This window comes from Scyliorhinus torazame, chromosome 10 (assembly GCF_047496885.1).
Source record: "Scyliorhinus torazame isolate Kashiwa2021f chromosome 10, sScyTor2.1, whole genome shotgun sequence".
In the NCBI taxonomy this organism is placed as follows: Eukaryota; Metazoa; Chordata; class Chondrichthyes; order Carcharhiniformes; family Scyliorhinidae; genus Scyliorhinus; species Scyliorhinus torazame.
This window is the reverse complement of record NC_092716.1, coordinates 38,371,705-38,389,136: the sequence shown is the minus strand read 5'-3', so window position 1 is coordinate 38,389,136 and position 17,432 is coordinate 38,371,705. Positions and strand designations below refer to the sequence as shown.

Here is a 17,432-nt window from a genome sequence, read left to right as displayed (position 1 = left end):
ACTGCGTCCAGCTGTGACACACTAATTTCAGCTGACTCCTCCTCTCATTTTAACCGCTGGGTAAGTGCTTTAATCATATCTGACTTAGGAAGTTGCACTTTTATTTCTACCTGCACTTTACCTGCTAACTTTCTCAGCTGAGCCTTAGCCAAAGATTTCAAATACTCCACAGTTACATCTTCCACTCCCAGTCTTAACTGCTAAAGCCATTTTGCAACCACTTTAAAATCTCTGAACACAAAACTCCAGAGTTCAGTATCCTCCTCATATTCATATCCTTTGGATTCACATATTCCAATCGAATCAAGGAATTTTGAACCTACTAGAGCCCCCATATTTGTTATGACTGCTGAGCAAGCCAGACCCAAGAGTGAGGTCTGTGTCATTCACACTTGTGGCGAGTTCTTTTCTTTATTTGTTCATAGGATGTGGGCATCGCTGGTTAGGCCAGCATTTATTGCGAACCCCTATATGTCCTTGAGAAGGTGTTGGTCAGCTGCCTTCTCGAACTTTTACAATTCATGTTTTCTAAGAAAACCTATTGCATTGTTAGGAAGGGAGCTCCGAGGATTTTGAAAAGGAATGACAATATAATTCCAAGTCATGATGGTGTGTGACTTTGAGGTTGTGGTGTTCCCATGCATCTGCTGCCCTTGTCCTTCTAGGTGGTAGAGATTGTGGGTTTGGAAGGTGCTGTCAAAGGAGCTTTGGTGAGTTGTTGTTAATGGCATACACTGCTACCACTGTGACCTGGTGGTGGAGGGAGTGAATATCTATGGGTGATGGGGTGCCAATCAAGCAGACTGCTTTGTCCTGTATGGTGTCAAGCTTCTTGATTGTTGCTGGAACTACACTCATCCAGGCAAGTGGAGCATTTCCATCACACTCCTGACTTGTGCCTTATAGATGGTAGATAGACTTTGGTGGGTCAGGGGATAATTGCTACTCTACTCTTGTAGCCTTGAGGTTGATATGGCTGGTTAGTTCAATTTGGGATCAATGATGACCTCCAAAGCCACTGGTATTGAGGAACACAGCGATGGTGATTCCACTGAAGGTCAGGGGGAGATAACGGGGCTTTCTCTTAGTCAAGCTTTATTTATTACTTATCATCATTTATGCGGCATGAATGATAGTTATTACTTATCAACCCAAGCCTGAATGTCAGCAGATGTAAGAATTTATATAATGCACGCACATAGCAATCCAGACACCAGAAAATCAGCCAGCAACATTTCTTATTAGAAAGGGATTTGATTCCATGAATGTGCAGCCGGTTAGAGATCTCTGCTGCAGAATGTTGGTGGTTTTGTGAAATCTCTGGAGAAACAAAGGTGGCAATTTCTCTCTGCCTATAATCTTCATTGGGTTTCTGCCACAGGCTGTGGGGTCAATGCAGTATCATCATGCTTACTGTTACCTCTTGCTTGTGTCAGAAGTATAAAAAGACTTGGAAATGGAAGGATTCATGAAATATTCATAATCTTGGTTGCACTCAGCTACATACATTTTATAATTAAAATGAATTGAACTGCAGATCTTCATGTGGGGCTCTTCATAAAGCTTGGTACATGGGGAATATCATAGAATTCCTACAGTGCAGAAGAAGGCCATTCGGCCTATTGCGTCTGCACAGACCCGCTGAAAGAGCTCCCTACCCAGTCCCACTCCCCCGCCCTATCCCCATACCCCCCACCTAACCTACACATCTTTGGACAATAAGGGGAATTTAACATGGCCAATCCACCTAATCTGCACATCTTTGGACTGTGGGAGGAAACCGGAGCATCCGGAGGAAACCCATGCAGACACTAGGAGAAAGTGCAAACTCCACACAGTCTCCCAAGGCCGGAATAGAACCTGGATTCCTGATGCTGTAAGGGAACACTGCTAACCACTGTATAGCTCTTGAAATTATACTATGAGATACTAAAATAAAAGAAAAAGCTACAGTTCTGTAGAAGGATCATTTAGATCCGAAACGTTAACACTAGGCTTGATTCAACCAAATGACAACAAAGTCCCATAGCGAATGCATTTAGCTGCGTGTTTCCCGGCATTTGCAGTGCAGAGAAACACATGGCTATTCAACGTGACTCGCGTTGTATAAGGGGCCTCTACAGGGACCGCGCGGCTGAGGCCACACATAGGCCCAGTTTGTACAGTGGGGAGCTCTGCTCACCGGAACTCTCAAGTGTAGCGCAAAATGACGTCCCGATCTTGGAGGCCCCTGAAGCCTTACTGTCTCTCTCTAATATGCAGATTTACCAAAAGGTGATCCCACCCACAATGGGTGGGATTTACATTGCAACGTCTCGCGAGATCGCATTGGATCTCATGAGGCATTGCGAGCGGGTAGATCCCGGGAGCAGGGGCTCCCAGCTTTTATCGGCCATGCTGCGCCGCAGCCGCTGCTTTTTTGGTGCAGTGTGACCAATGGATCGCTTCCACTGTTTCTCTCCACAAATGCCGACAAACCTGCTGTGTTTATCCAGCATTTTTTGTTTTTAATTACACTATGAGATACTGGATCACAAATGCTTAATGCATTTGTCAGAACTTCTGTGCTCCTTTATGTTAAAGTGTCAATTTATTTTGCTTCCACAAAGGTTTTGGAGAAAGAAGTAAAATTAAAAAAATTATAATTATAGAGGATCTTATGAACTTGAAATAAATCAGCAAAAAATAAGCGAATGAAATGTGAAGAAGTAAGAGATTTTATAGTGTGTACAAGACAGCTATTGGACTCAGTAGCCCAGATATTTATATGGAAAGGGTGTGGGCGCACAGAAAGTGACAAAAGAATCAATCGGCAATGAGTTTAAAAGCAAAATACTGTGATACCAGTTGGGATACAGGATACCGGGATAAATGGCTCCCATATTTTGCGGACTGGTCAGGTTCCATTTGTGAATTCCCGCCCAGTCATGAGTAATTTGGATCCCTAGGTAGCGGGATTTGTGTTGGGCTTGTTTAAACGGCAGTCCCACCAGTGCTGTCCCTCCCCCTTGCGGGTTCACCGGGAAGATCTCACTTTTGCTCATGTTGAGTTTGTAGCCCGAGAAGGTACCAAACTCTGGCGCGATTCTCCACTCCCACGCCGGTTGGGAGAATCGCCTGTTCTGCCAAAATTTCCGGGGACGCCGGTCCGACGCCCCCCCCGCGATTCTCTCAAGCGGCGGGAACGACCCGGTTGAGTTTCGCGGGCCGCAGGCCGGAGAATCGGAGGAGACACCGAAAATAGTGATTCTCCGGCACCCCCGCTATTCTGAGGCCCGGATGGGCTGAGCGGCCAGGCCAAAATGGCGGGTTCCCCCCGGCGCCGTCCACACCTGGTCGCTGCAGTCGTGAGCGGTGCGTGAACGCTGGGGGGGGCGACCTGTGGGGGGGCGAGGGGGGATCCTACACCGGGGGTACCTCAGATGTGGGGTGGCCTGCCCTGCGATCGGTGCCCACCGATCGTCGGGCCGTCCTCTCTGAAGGAGGACCTCCTTCCTACCGCGGCCCCGCAAGATCCGTCCGCCATCTTCTTGCGGGGCGGACTTAGAGAGGACGGCAACCCGCGCATGCGCGGATGACGCCCGTTATGCGGCGCCGGCCGCGTCATCTATGCGGCGCTGCCTTTACGCGGGCGACAAGGCCAGGCGCGTGTAGATGACGCGGCCCCGATCCTGGCCCATTGTCAGGGCCTGAATCGGTCGGGACCGGGGCCGTTTCGCACCGTCGTGAACCTCGACGGCGTTCACGACGGCGCAGCCACTTCGGTGCGGGAGTGGAGAATCCCGCCCTCTTTTAGGAGCGCGATGATTCTTTCCATGCTGCTTTATGGGTCCAAAACGCTCCAGTACCTCTATGAGGTACTTCCATTTGACTCTGTCGAAGGCCTTGTCTGCATCCAGGGAGACGATCACCTCAGGTGCTCTATCCCCTATGGGGTCATGATCACCTTCAGCAGGTGCCTGATGTTCAATGTTAGCTGTCTGCCTTTGACAAAGCCTGTTTGATCCTCTGCGTCCACCTCTGGTACGCAGTCATCCCGCCTTTGGGCTAGGATCTTGGCCAATATTTTGCCGTCTATGTTTAGTAGCGAGATAGGTCTGTATGAACCTCATTCAGTCAGGTCTTTGTCTCTCTTGGGTATTGGCGAGATTGAGGCTTGTGCTAGTGTAGGTGGCAGTGTGCCCCTTGCTGGTGAGTCTGTGAGCATCTCCCGCAGTGCTGTCGCAAATGTTTTGTAGAAGTCCGCTGGGAACCCGTCTGGTCCCAGCGTCTTCCCCACCTGCATGGAGCTTATACTCTCCATGATCTCTCCCAGTTCTAGTGGTATTCCAGGCCCCCTTTTCTGTCCTACCCCATGGCTAGCATGTCCAGTCCATAGAGGAACTGTTTCATCCCCGAGTCCCCTGTTGGGTAAAAGTCCTCAAAGGTTTTGTTAACCTTGTCTGGGTCCGTTTCTAGCGTGCCTCTGTTGTCCCTAATTTGCGCGATCTCTCTGGTGGCTGCCTGCTTTCTCAGCTGATGCACCAATAGGCATCTGGCTTTGTCCTCGTGTTCGTATAGGGTCCCCCGTGGCTGGTGGAGTTGATGCACTGCTTTCCTCGTGGAGAGCAGGTCAAAGTCTATTTGTAGCCTTTTCCTCTCCGCCAAGAGCTCTACGGTCGGGGCCTTGGAGTATTTACGGTCTATCTCCAGTATGGAGTCAACCAGTTGCTGCCTAGCCACTCTCTCCTCTCTATCCCATCGTGCTTTATAGGCGATAATGTCCCCTCTAATCGCAGCCTTTAGCACCTCCCAGAATGTAGAGGGTGAGACCTCCCCATTATGGTTGAATGTTGTATACTCCGTTATGGCCTGTGATACCCTCTCACTGAAAGCCTTGTCGGCCAGTAGGGCGGTGTCCAACCTCCATGTGGGGCAGTGGGCTCTGCCAGTCTCCAACCTCACATTCATGTAATGTGGAGCGTAGTCGGAGATTACGATTGCGGAGTACTCCGCCTTGACCAGCCCTGGGAGCACCGATTTTCCGACCACAAAGACGTCAATCCTCGAGAACACGATGTGTACTGGGGAGAAGAAGGAGAACTCCTTCTCCCTTGGGTGGGTGAATCTTCATGGGTCCACCGCCCCCAACTTCCCCATAAAGCGACCGAGTTCCTTGGCCATGTTCGAGGTCTTCCCCGTTATGTGGTTTGACCTGTCTGTACACAGTTAAAGTCCCCCCCATGATCAGTCGGTGTGTTGCTATGTCGGGGATTTCCGCCATGGTCTTTTTTCTGCATTTTGTGTCGTCCCAGTTGGGAGCATACATGTTAATAAGTACTACCGGTGCCCTATCCAGGGCACCGCTGACCATGACGTCCCGTCCCTCAGGGGCTCTTTGTCGCCTTAAACATCGTTCTCTTATTCAACAGAATCGCTACCCCCCTGGCCCTCGTCCCACAACAGGAATGGTAGGTCTGTCTCACCCAGCCCTTCCTTACCTGCAGTCGGTTCTGCTCTCTCAGTTGTGTCTCTTGTAGGAAGACTATGTCGGTTCTCATGTTTCTTAGGTGGGTGAAGACTCTGGATCTTTTCACTGGGCCATTAAGTCCCCTGACATTCCAGGTGACTATCCTGGTGTGTTTTATTTGTCCCCTGGCTCCTGTGGTATTAACCATACTTACCTGGCGGCTGCGCCCCTGCACTCCAGGGTTTCCCTTTGTTAGGGGGCCGTCCAAGACGGCCGCTGTCACTGCTTTCCCCAGAAGGTTGGGTCCCTGCGCTCCGGGGTTTCCCTTTGTCCAGGGGGCACCCAACATGGCCGTTAACTAGGCGTCAGTCATGTGGATATGCCCTTGCATTCCAGGGTTTCCCTTTGTTCAGGAGACACCTAACACGGCCGCCAACAGTGCGTCCGCCACGTAGGTAGGCCCCTGCACTCCAGGATCTACCTTCGGCCAGAGACCATACTGAGTGGTTGTCTGCATTGCCTCTTTGTTCCAGGCCCGATTGCGGCCCTTTGTATCCGTTTTGCTCTGTTCCTTTCCCTTTCTCTTTCCCCATGACTCCCGCCTTCCCGTCCCCCCTCTCCCATCCCCTTTCCCCTCCCTGTCCCTTTTCCCCCAGCTCTTTTCCCCCTTTGCTTCCCCGTCCCTGCTACTTGTCCTCCCCTTCCCCTGCCAGGCGCTGTCCCCCCCACCGTTGGTGGAGCGTCGTGGCCTCTATCTGCTGCATGTTCCCGGCGCTAGCTCTCCTGCTGGTGTGGTGGCCCTCTTCCTGGGAGTTACTGTCCCGCTGACCTCCCTCCCAATCTCTGTGGTTTCGGTCTGTTCTTTACCCATTCAATGAGATCATTCCTCATCTGATATAATCTTCAAAACCACTTTCCTGCCTTTTCCCCATAACATTTGATTCCCTTACTGATTAAACACCTGTCTGTCTCAGCCTTGAACAAACTTAACGACCCAGCCTCTACTGTAATAAATTCTACTGAGAGAAGAAATTCCTCCTCATCTGTCTTAAATGGTCGCTGCCTTACTCTGAAATTATACTCTCTGGTCTAGACACTTTCCAAGGGGAAATACCTCTCAACATCTACCCTGTCAAGCCTCCTGAGAATCCTATATGTCTCAATAAGATCGCCTCTCATTTTTCTAAACTCTAAACTTCTACTCATAAGAAAATCCCTCCATTGCCGGGATCAACCGGGTGAATCTTCTCTGAACAAAGAACAAAGTACAAAGAAAAGTACAGCACAGGAACAGGCCCTTCGGCCCTCCAAGCCTGTGCTGACCATGCTGCTCGTCTAAACACTGGACTGTTTCTAATGCCAGTACATCTTTCCTTAGATAAGGGGACCAAAACTGTATTCCACCTGAATCACCCGCCTATCACACTTATTTACCCACCCTATTATCCTACCCATTCACCCATTTGTCTACTCATCCATTCACTAACATTCACACTTAACTTTTAAATTTACCATTGGGCAATTAGTGCTGTAAAAAAGGGATATGTCCTGTCTCTCACCTGACTCTACTCTGCTGTGATGGAGCACACTGAGGGACTCTGCATTTTGTAGTTCTGGGAAAGCCGGGCTCAGAAGGACCCAGAAGAAATGCAGAAAAGCATAGAGTTGGATAAATGTTTGAGCAAAGCAGCAATCCAAAAATGATTGCCACTCCTTGTAAAATCTGGGCTGACATTTTGCATCACAATATATCGTACCGCCATAGAAAACATCTAGAGAGGGAGTGAACAGAATCGAATAACAGTGAAGATAAGAGATATGGATAGTACAAAAACCAAAGTAGCTGATTGGAATAAAACCAACTTTCAGAAGATAAGGATGGAGCTGAGTGAGATAAATTGGTTAAGAATATTGATGAACAACTTGTGTAAGAGTGGGCTATCTTTAAGGAAAAGTTCAATAGAGTTCAGGAGAAATATATTCCACTTAGTTCCACTGGTTCGTTGAAGAGTGTGGTAAACCACTGTTACACCTGTATTAGGTGATGTAAGGTAGGACCTGTACTACAGGTTTGCCGGTAGCCCCTGCCTGCTGGCTCCGCCCAGTAGGAGGAGTATAAATATGCATGCCCTCTATTCAGCAGCCATTTCACCAGCTGCATGGGAGGCCACACATCTTACTGCAATAAAGCCACAGTTGTATCAACCTGAGTCTTTGTACAATTGATCGTGCATCAAAGAGGCAAGATAAACTGAATGTAAATAAAAAGGCAAGCACAAAATAGGTAAACAACAAGCGAGAGTATGGCAAAAGTTGAACTTAGGAAAGATGTTAACAAGCCAATTATGAAAGAAAAGAGCAAATATGAAGGAAACGTATCATAGAATGTGACAAGAAACAGCATTCTACAGGTTCAAAAAGAATAGCTAGGATCACTGAGAGAAATGCATGTTAAATCCCAGGAGGTGATACAGAAATTGAGATATATGCTTTACTTGAAACTATGGAAAATGATTAAATAAAAACAGCGCAAATGTCCAAGACTTTTACAAAAGTTGATAAGCCGGAAATGAAGCGGATACAAAAAATAAATATTGAGCACAAATTCAATAGACAAAGCACTTCTGCAAGAAGACCAACTAGTGCACAGCCATCACAAGTCCTAGTCATAAAAAACAAGATATAACTAATCAAAAGAACTATAGTATAGATCAGTTAACTTAACATTAGTGGTAGAAAGGCTAGAATCTTAGATAAAAGATAAGATGAAAACAATGTAGACATGGGGGCGGGATTCTCCACTCCCACGCCGAAGTGCCCACGCGTTGTGAACGCCGTCGAGGTTCACAACGGCGCGAAACGGCCCCTATCCCGACCGATTCAGGCCCCGACAATGGGCTAGGATCGGAGCCGCGACATCTACACGCGCCAGGCCTTGTCGCCGCGTAAAGGCGGCGCCGCATAAATGACGCAGCCGGCGCCGCATAACTGGCGTCACCCGCGCATGCGCGGATTGGCCGGCGCCAACCCGCGCATGCATGGTTGCCGTCCTCTCTGAGTCCGCCCCGCAAGAAGATGGCGGACGGATCTTGCGGGGCCGCGGAAGGAAGGAGGTCCTCCTTCAAAGAGGACGGCCCGATGATCGGTGGGCACCGATCGCGGGCCATGCCACATTTGAGGTACCCCCCGGTGCAGGATCCCCCCCCCCCCCCCCCCCGCAGGCTGCCCCCCCAGCGTTCCCGAGCTGTTGCCGACGGCAGGGACCAGGTGTGGACGGCGCCGGGGGGGAACCGGCCGTTTTGGCCTGGCCGCTCGGCCCATCCTGGCCTGAGAATAGCGGGGGTGCCGGAGAATCGCCATTTTGGGTGTCTCCGGCGATTCTCATGCCTGTGGCCCGCGGAACTCGACGGGGCCGTTCCCGCTGCTTGGGAGAATCGCGGGAGGGCATCGGACTGGCGTCCCGGGAAATTTTGGCGGCCCAGGCGATTCTCCCAACCGGCGCGGGAGTGGAGAATCTCGCCCCATGGAGTACAGTAAAAATAGCATGGATTTCCAAAAGGAAAGTCTGATGTTATTCAATCTTAGTGGACTCTTTGAAGAAACAACTAATGTAGACAATGACAATGCAATGGAAGTTATATACATGTACTTTCAGGAGGCCTTCAACCAAGTACCACAAAAGACATGACAATGTTTTTGATGTATGAAGTCAGGGGACAGGTATAAAAAAGCTACTTATTTATTGAAAGTTAAAGAGCTAAATGGAGTAGAGAAGCAGAGAGATATATGCAGTTTTGGTTTACACACAACAAAAGGGGTACTGAAATGCTGGAGAAAGTGAAGCAAAGATTTAGAAGGATAGAAGGGTGTGACGATGAAGAAAGACTCAAAAGACATGGGAGCGATTCAGAGAAGGTTCACTAGGGTGATCCCCGGTATGGAGGGATTGTCTTGTGAGCAAAGGTTAAACACATTGAGATTGAGAGGTGATCTCATTGAAACATATAGGATTCTTAAGGGGCTTGACAAGGTAAATGCTGAGAGGATCTTTCCCCTCATGAGAGAGTCTAGGACCTGAAGGCAGTCTCAAAATAAAAGGGTGCCAATTTAAGACTGAGATCAGGAGGAATTTCTTCTCTCAGAGGGTTGAGAGTCTTTGGCTTTGGAACTGCTCGCCACAGAGAGCTGTGGGGCAGAGTCCTTGTGTATATTTAAGGCTGGAATAGATAGATTCTTAATCAGTAAGGGACTCAAGGATTACGGGGAAAGAGCAGGAAAGTGGATGTGAGGAATGTCACATCAGCCATGATCCTATTGAATAGTGGAGCAGGCTAGAGGGCCGAACGACCTACTTCTGCTTCTAATTTTTATAGCCTTATCTGTGGACAAGAAGGGGAAAAAGTGGCTGAATAGGGATCTTTAAAATTATGAAGATCTGATAGGATGGATACGGAGAAATGGATTTATTTCATGGATGAGTCCAGAAAAATGAAGAAATTGGGAGGAATTACTTCATATGGAGAACATTGAGAATATGTACAGAAGTTGCCCCACAGAGTGGCTGAAGTGTTTTATACATTTAAGAGGAAGCTTGTCGCGCACTTAAGGGAGAAGCCATTTTGGGGCAAAATGGGAAGACCTAATTAGAGTTACAAGAGATAATTTGAGTGGGAAGGGGACCTGGTTCTGTGCTATAGATTTTATGCAATTAGGTATAATTTCAGACTGTTGCTTTTGCAATCATTCACAGCATAATTTCAAAGTCTTTGTGTATATTTTAATGTAGTCCAGAAAAGATTTCTCCTTTAATGGAATATTAATGTTTCTCAGGCAGATAAGTGGTTTTGTGTTATGCTCAATAGTTCACAGATCACTTATGGCTCTTCATTAAGAGCTAATGCCCAAAACAACATCAGACCTGTGTTAGTCTCCAGCAAATGAGAAAAAAAAGAGCAAATCATCATACCTTCTTTATTTGTTCAAGATGAGCAGCCTGGAGGTCGTAATCTGTATCAGAATGGCTGTGCGTGGCTTTGTAGGAAGCAAAATCCGTTTGGAGTTGTACAAAAGACTCTTCCCATCCAGTAGCCTGGAATGAAAATATCCTTAATTCTTCAACCTTTGGCAGCGGAAACATTTTTGAGACAACTTACAAGTATTGTATTCACGTGCACCTTATAACTGGAAGCCGTTCTTTGGATGTGTTGTCAGTATTTACACTGAAATCTATTATAGTATTCCTTTAACACAGATAGTTGATGCATTGACTTATGAAGGTGCATATATAGACTCAAATTATGCTTGGCAAACGGAATAAATAAGAGCATAAATAGTCCTTAGAAAAAAGTTGACAAAGTTGCAAACATAATTCGAAAGGACTGAAGAAAAATATTATATACAGTCAATTAGCCTAATATTTTAATAATGCATACAAAATCATAAAGTTCCATCACCTAAGAATTTAATTTACTAAAATAAACTATTAGTTTAGAATTACCTTTGAAACATCAATGGGCTGGATTTTGTAGTCGGCAGTGAGACAATGGTACCACCACTTGCCTTAAAGAAGGCTGCCCACAAGGATCCAGTGGCCTCTATGGTGTGGATTTCTCTTTTCTTGATGACAGTTTAAGTTTGGTGCCAAGAACAAAGAACAATACAGCACAAGAACAGGCCCTTCAGCCCTCCAAGCCTGTACCGGTCATGATACTAACCTTTGCCAAAACCGTCAGCACTTTCTTGTGCCCTATCCCTCTATATCCATCCTCTCCTGGGGTGGGATTCTCCCCTACCCGGCAGGATGGAGTGGCGTGAACCACTCCGGCATCGGGCCACCCCCAAATGTGCGGATTTCTCCGCACCTTTTGGGGCCAAGCCCTCACCGTGAGGGGCTAGCCCCGCGCCGGAGTGGTTGGCGCGCCGCCAGCTGGCGGGAAAGGCCTTTGGCGCCACACCAGCTGGGGCCGAAAGGACTTCGCCGGGCGGCGGAAGTCCGCACATGCGCGGGAGCATCAGCGGCTGCTGAAGTCATCCCCGTGCATGCGCAGGGGGGGGGGTCTCTTCCGCGTCGGCCACGGTGAAGACTGTGGCCGAGGTGGAGGGAAGAGTGCCCCCACGGCACAGGCCCGCCCGTGGATCGGTGGGCCCTGATCGTGGGCCAGGCCAGCGTGAGGGCACCCCCCGGGGCCAGATCATCCCGCGCCCCCCCCCCAAGCCGCCTAGTCCTGCCGGGAAGAGAGGTGGTCTGATCCTTGCCGACGGGACAGGCATTCGAGCAGCGGGACTTCGGCCCATCGCGTGCCGGAGAATCGCTGGGGGGGGGGGGGGGCGGCTCGCCGACTGGCGCGGCGTGATTCCCGCCCCCGCCGAATATCCGGTGCCGGGGAATTCGGCAACCGGCGGGGGCAGGATTCACGCCAGCCCCTAGTGATTCTCCCACCGGCGGGGGGTCGGAGAATCCCGCCTCATGTGTTTGTCAAGATGCCTTTTGAACTGCCACAACCTCCGCTGCCAACGCATTCCAGGCACTCACCACCCTCTGCGTAAAAAACCTGCCTCGCACGTCTCCTCCAAACCTTGCTCCACGGACCTTAAACCTATGCCCCATGGTGACTGACTCCTCCACCTTGGGAAAGAGTGCCTGCCACATCAACCCTGTTGCCTATCCAAAATCTCTCTATCTGCTCCTCTATCTCTTGCTGGCAGATCCCCAAGTCAAGGGTATCTCCAGGTGCCTAAGAGCAATGATGTCAACAATCAGGGTAAGCAATTAAGTATTTTCACAGACAGCAAGCCAGGGAGTTAAAAGAATGGAACCCCTTCATTTTTAATTTAAATTTTAAGATAACAAAATAAATAATTATGATTGGATTCAGATAGAAGAAAAAATATTATAAACAATTTGAAAATGAGTTCAAAAATGTGGTTTAAAAAATTTGTACTAGAGAAATTTGACATTCTGCAAATAAAAAAAATCAGATTTTGAGTGCCAGTGAGGGTGTTTAGCTGCAGTTAGTAACACTTTTAAAGATACAGCTCCATTTCATTCAGCAATGTTTAACTTCCTAAAGGGTTTTTATAGCCGGGCTGAAAGTAAAAGTGGAACATTTATCAGTTCACTGATGTTTAGGGTTTGCACTCTGTGGGGGCCCCGCTACAGTGCACTATCTCATGGTGTGTAGAGTCACGCTTCTGGAATTGTGTGTTATTCTGCAACTCTCAAAGGTGCTGTCAGCTTTAGTGGAACAATATGAGCGAATACCAACAGTCTTCCTCTCATTGTTATCATCCAGGCCTATTCTTACGGCCTAACCAACTGCAGGAGCTAATTGATTAATCTGTTTCTTTGGAGGCTCCAAAGCAATTCACAAGTTTGAAAAGTCCAATCACACTCAACACTGCCGAAACAGTTGCAGTTGGATTGGAAAAATTGGCAGCTACATTCAAAAGTTTCTGTGGTTCAGACAACATTGACTTAGTTTGGGAACTTAATTTTGATTGCAGCTGATGGTTAACTCCTTTAATACCTTGACTGAAATAATGGGACCCTTACTAAACATAATACTTCCACGTACAAATGGTTAAGGTGAAAGTGTTTTTCCTTTTGTCCTCCTTCTGTGCTGTAACCATTCTATGATTCTATGACACGTGCATGTTCGATGCTCTCAGTCCAGCTTGCCAGGCACATACCTTCACACATGATGTACAGCTTAATTATTTTCAGGAAAAACCCAGGTGATGAAATATGTCAGGTGATAATCAAAGGATAATTTTAAAATGAATGATTGATAATTTTTAAACCAAAATACAAACCTGGGGCGTCATTCTCCGACCCCCCGCCGGGTCGGAGAATGGCCGTTGGCCGTCGTGAATCCCGCCCCCGCCCCCGCCGAAGTCTCCGCTCCCGGAGATTGGGCGGGGGCGGGAATCCAGCCGCGCCGGTTGGCGGGACCCCCCGCTGGATTCTCCGGCCCGGATGGGCCGAAGTCCCGCCCAGAAACTGCCTGTCCCGCCGACGTAAATCAAACCTGGTATTTACCGGCGGGACCAGGCAGCGTGGGCGGGCTCCGGGGTCCTGGGGGGGGGCGCGGGGCGATCTGACCCCGGGGGGTGCCCCCACGGTGGCCTGGCCCGCGATCGGGGCCCACCGATCCGCGGGCGGGCCTGTGCCGTGGGGGCACTCTTTCCCTTCCGCCTCCGCCACGGCCTCCACCATGGCGGAGGCGGAAGAGACTCTCCCCACTGCGCATGCGCGGGAAACTTTCGGCGGCCGCTGACGCTCCCGCGCATGCGCGGGGAAACTGACAGCGGCCGCTGACGCTCCCGCGCATGCGCCGCATTTCCGCGCCAGCTGGCGAGGCAACAAACGCCATTTCCGCCAGCTGGCGGGGCGGAAATCCCTCCGGCGTCGGCCTAGCCCCTCAATGTTGGGGCTAGGCCGCCAAAGATGCGGAGACTTCCGCACCTTTTTGCCGGCGCGATGCCCGTCTGATTTGCGCCGGCTTTGGCGCCAGTCGGCGGGCATCCCGCCGTTGGGGGAGAATTTCGCCCCTGATTTGAGAAAGGTTTCATTCTTGCACTTTCAAAACACCCCATTGTCTGATGGAGAACATTTAACAAATTTGGGTGTAGTTTAGTTAATTGCTTAGTTTAGTTAACTGTTATTAAAATTGTGAGGCAAAGAAAATACTGTTCACAGTTATGCACTGGTATCTCAATCTCTGTCCTCCCCGCAAATTCTGGAGGACTAGCAGAACAACTAAAATACACCGAAGGATCTCCTGATTATTTGAAGATATACAAATAGTGAAAATAGTATTTCCTTTATTAAAACAATCACATGACATTGGAGTAGATTCAACTAAATGGGAACAAAGTTCCATCGTGAGCGCATTTAGCTGCATGTTACCCCAGTGCTCGCAGCGCCAAAAACACATGGCGATACAACGCAATCTGAAGGAGCACCCTCAGGTGCATTTGAAGGAAAGGACTAGTGTTGTCTTTTAATCTTTACACCTTTTCTTTTTCTTTCAACAGCTGATAATGGGCAGGATAAATATTGGTGAAATAAATATGGTTCATTCAAATCTTGTCCCACAGTGCAAGTTTAATAGGGCTATAGAACTGCAGAGTTTAGGTTTGTGAATGTCAAATAGTTCTGGTGGAGATCATGGTTGGCTTATGCAATGTACAATTATTCTTGCAAACCTGCAGGGAGCTACAAAGGGGATTTTATCCAGAGTTCATCGTATCATGTTTGAACTCTTACGACTATAATCACATTTCAGACAGAATCAGGGAAATGCCTGGTATTACAAACAATTCCCATCACAAGGTAAAATTTGAACCTAGAAATGGCTTAGAACATAGAACATACAGTGCAGAAGGAGGCCATTCGACCCATCGAGTCTGCACCGACCCACTTAAGCCCTCACTTCCACCCTATCCCAATAACCCCTCCTAACGTTTTTGGACACTAAGGGCAATTTATCATAGCCAATCCACTTAACCTGCATGTCTTTGGATTGTGGGAGGAAACCGGAGCACCCAGAGGAAACCCCCGCAGATACGGGGAGAACGTGCAGACTCCGCACAAACAGTGACTCAGCAGGGAATCGAACCTGGGACCCTGGCACTGTGAAGCCACAGTGCTAGCCATGTGTGCTACCGTGCTGCCCTATGCTTGCCTTTGAGCACAGCATTTGGTAAGAAGATATTTAAAATGACCAACAAAGATCAAATTAAAATTTCAAAGAATCGCTTGGACAGAAACACTTTATAGGGTTATATTAATCTTCTACTTGTGAAAAATTATCTTCATTGAGTTAGCTTATTTACGAATGCATTATATAAATACAAATTCCATAATAAATAATAGGATAAAATTTCATAACACAGCCATCTGGCATATTGTGGGGGAATTGGAACGCTTGTTGGCATATTGTTACTCAGGGCTGACCTGATGCTCTGTTCAGGTTGGCTTATAAATGGGCAAGCAGCCTACCTGCAACAGGTGTAGATCTGCTTTTCTATTTATAATAATCCCGTACCAGCCTCCCCGAAAAGGCGCCGGAATGTGGTACTTTTCACAGTAACTTCATTTGAAGCCAACTTGTGACAATAAGCGATTTTCATTTCATCTTTATTATTGTCACAAGTAGGCTCACATTAACACTTTAATTAAGTTACTGGGAAAATCCCCAAGTCGCCACACTCCAGCGCCTGTTTGAGTACACTGAGGGAGAATTCAGAATGTCCAATTCACCTAACAGCATGTCTTTCAAGACTTGTGGGAGGAAACCAGAGCACCCGGAGCAAACCCACACAGATACTGGGAGAACGTGCAGACTCCGCACAGACAGTGACCCAAGCAGGGAATCGAACTGGGACCCTGGCGCTGTGAAGCAACAGTGCTAATCACTGTGCTACGATTGTCGCCCATGACTGTAGGACCTCAATGTAAAATCTAAGTACAAATAGGCAGAGCTTGCTTGATGCTCCCCTTTGCTTCCCGAATTCCAGGATCTACCTGTGGGATGGCTCAGCACCAGAGATGGTTGAAATTCATCAGGCCAGTTAACAAGTTGTATTATGCCACTCATTTGGCATCTGCAGCTTGCCACTTTTATTGAATTAAGTCCGATGCTGAATTTGCCTTGGGGATGAAGGGAGGATGGATGAGTGACTGGAATGATCTCTTTGCTGGCTTGCAGCCGCTTCTGCCGCAAATCAGATTTCTGCAATATGGCATCATTCATTTTACTTCTTCAATTGAGCACAATTATTGTGTTTCAGTTTTGTGTACACCAGCCAAACTAGCAAGTCATTCATATATTGAAAGAAGAGAATAATTTCTGCTTGTATGCTAGGCTTATTCAACCAAGTAACTATCAACTATCACTGTTTAAGTTATTTGTCACAAGGTGTTTACGGGGAAAACAGACTGAAAACTTGTTTGGAACACAAAAACTTCAATGAAAAACAATGGGTCAGTTCATGATTAGTGGTAAGTATTAAAATTATTTCAGGTTGCTGTAACAGGCTGAGGGTCGGTTTCCAACTTCATAGTTCTATCTGCTTCCTCAATGGTAAAGGCATTGGGGGTTGATTAAATGAATCAGTGGACAAGCGCAGGCTTTAATAGTGGATGCAATAAACCAAACCATTCTGTATCCAGGTAATCTAAAGATGTAAATCAAAAGCAAGCAAGGTTGAAAAATCAATCTTTCTGTGTTACCTCCAGGGCAAACACAATTTATAAATGCACCATTCAGATAACCTCCAATAGAATGTTAACAAGGTTTTAATGTCACACCTGTCTTAAAATGCAGAGATTTTGCTTAAAAAACATGTAAACTAATTTTACTGCTGAAACGAGAAATATTGAGCTCACGGTGAAACATGGTATTCCATAGTTATATATCTATCCTTATTTCTGCAGTGAAATCACTTCCAATACTGTATATTAAATGGATGATAAATAAAAATGTTTGCATTAATTTCGTAATGCTCAAATAACACATCGCAATCTGAAGGTTATTTCATTAATGACAGGAAGACTAATAAGCAAACAGTGTCCAATGTAAAGGAGTTCTTCTTTATGAAGACGATAAAATATAGTTTAATTTTAAGATATTCAAATTATGTGCAGTAGAACAGGGACTGCAGTCAGCATGGGGTTACCTGAGCTAAGTCAATTACGTAATGAGATCTTAGACGTATTGGATGGAATAGTGGCATAGTGGATAGTGAAGAAGGTTATATAAGATTGCAACAGGATCTTGACCTGTTGATCAGTGGGCCGATGAGTGGTAAAGACAGGCTGAAAATCCCCGCCATAGTCAGATCCCTATAAAATGGACTTTTGAAAGCATTCAGTTCTTAAAATTACCAAAACAAATTTTCAAAATATAAGCAGACGATAAACAGATGACCACCTTTTGGGAAATGCAATAAAGGAATGATTGAAATAGATTTGTTCATA

The 17,432-nt window shown here is 47.4% G+C and overlaps 1 protein-coding gene across 6 annotated transcripts in view; it reads right to left on the bottom strand.

Annotated features, from left to right (window-relative positions):
• Positions 1-17,432, bottom strand: part of pmfbp1 (polyamine modulated factor 1 binding protein 1) — a 1,352,449-nt gene that overhangs the window by 298,294 nt on the left and 1,036,723 nt on the right. For all 6 annotated transcript variants that reach the window (XM_072517945.1, XM_072517947.1, XM_072517950.1 and 3 more), the window contains one exon: positions 10,416-10,538. In XM_072517945.1, the coding sequence (XP_072374046.1) occupies positions 10,416-10,538 (123 nt within the window). The remainder of the gene's footprint in view (positions 1-10,415; positions 10,539-17,432) is intronic.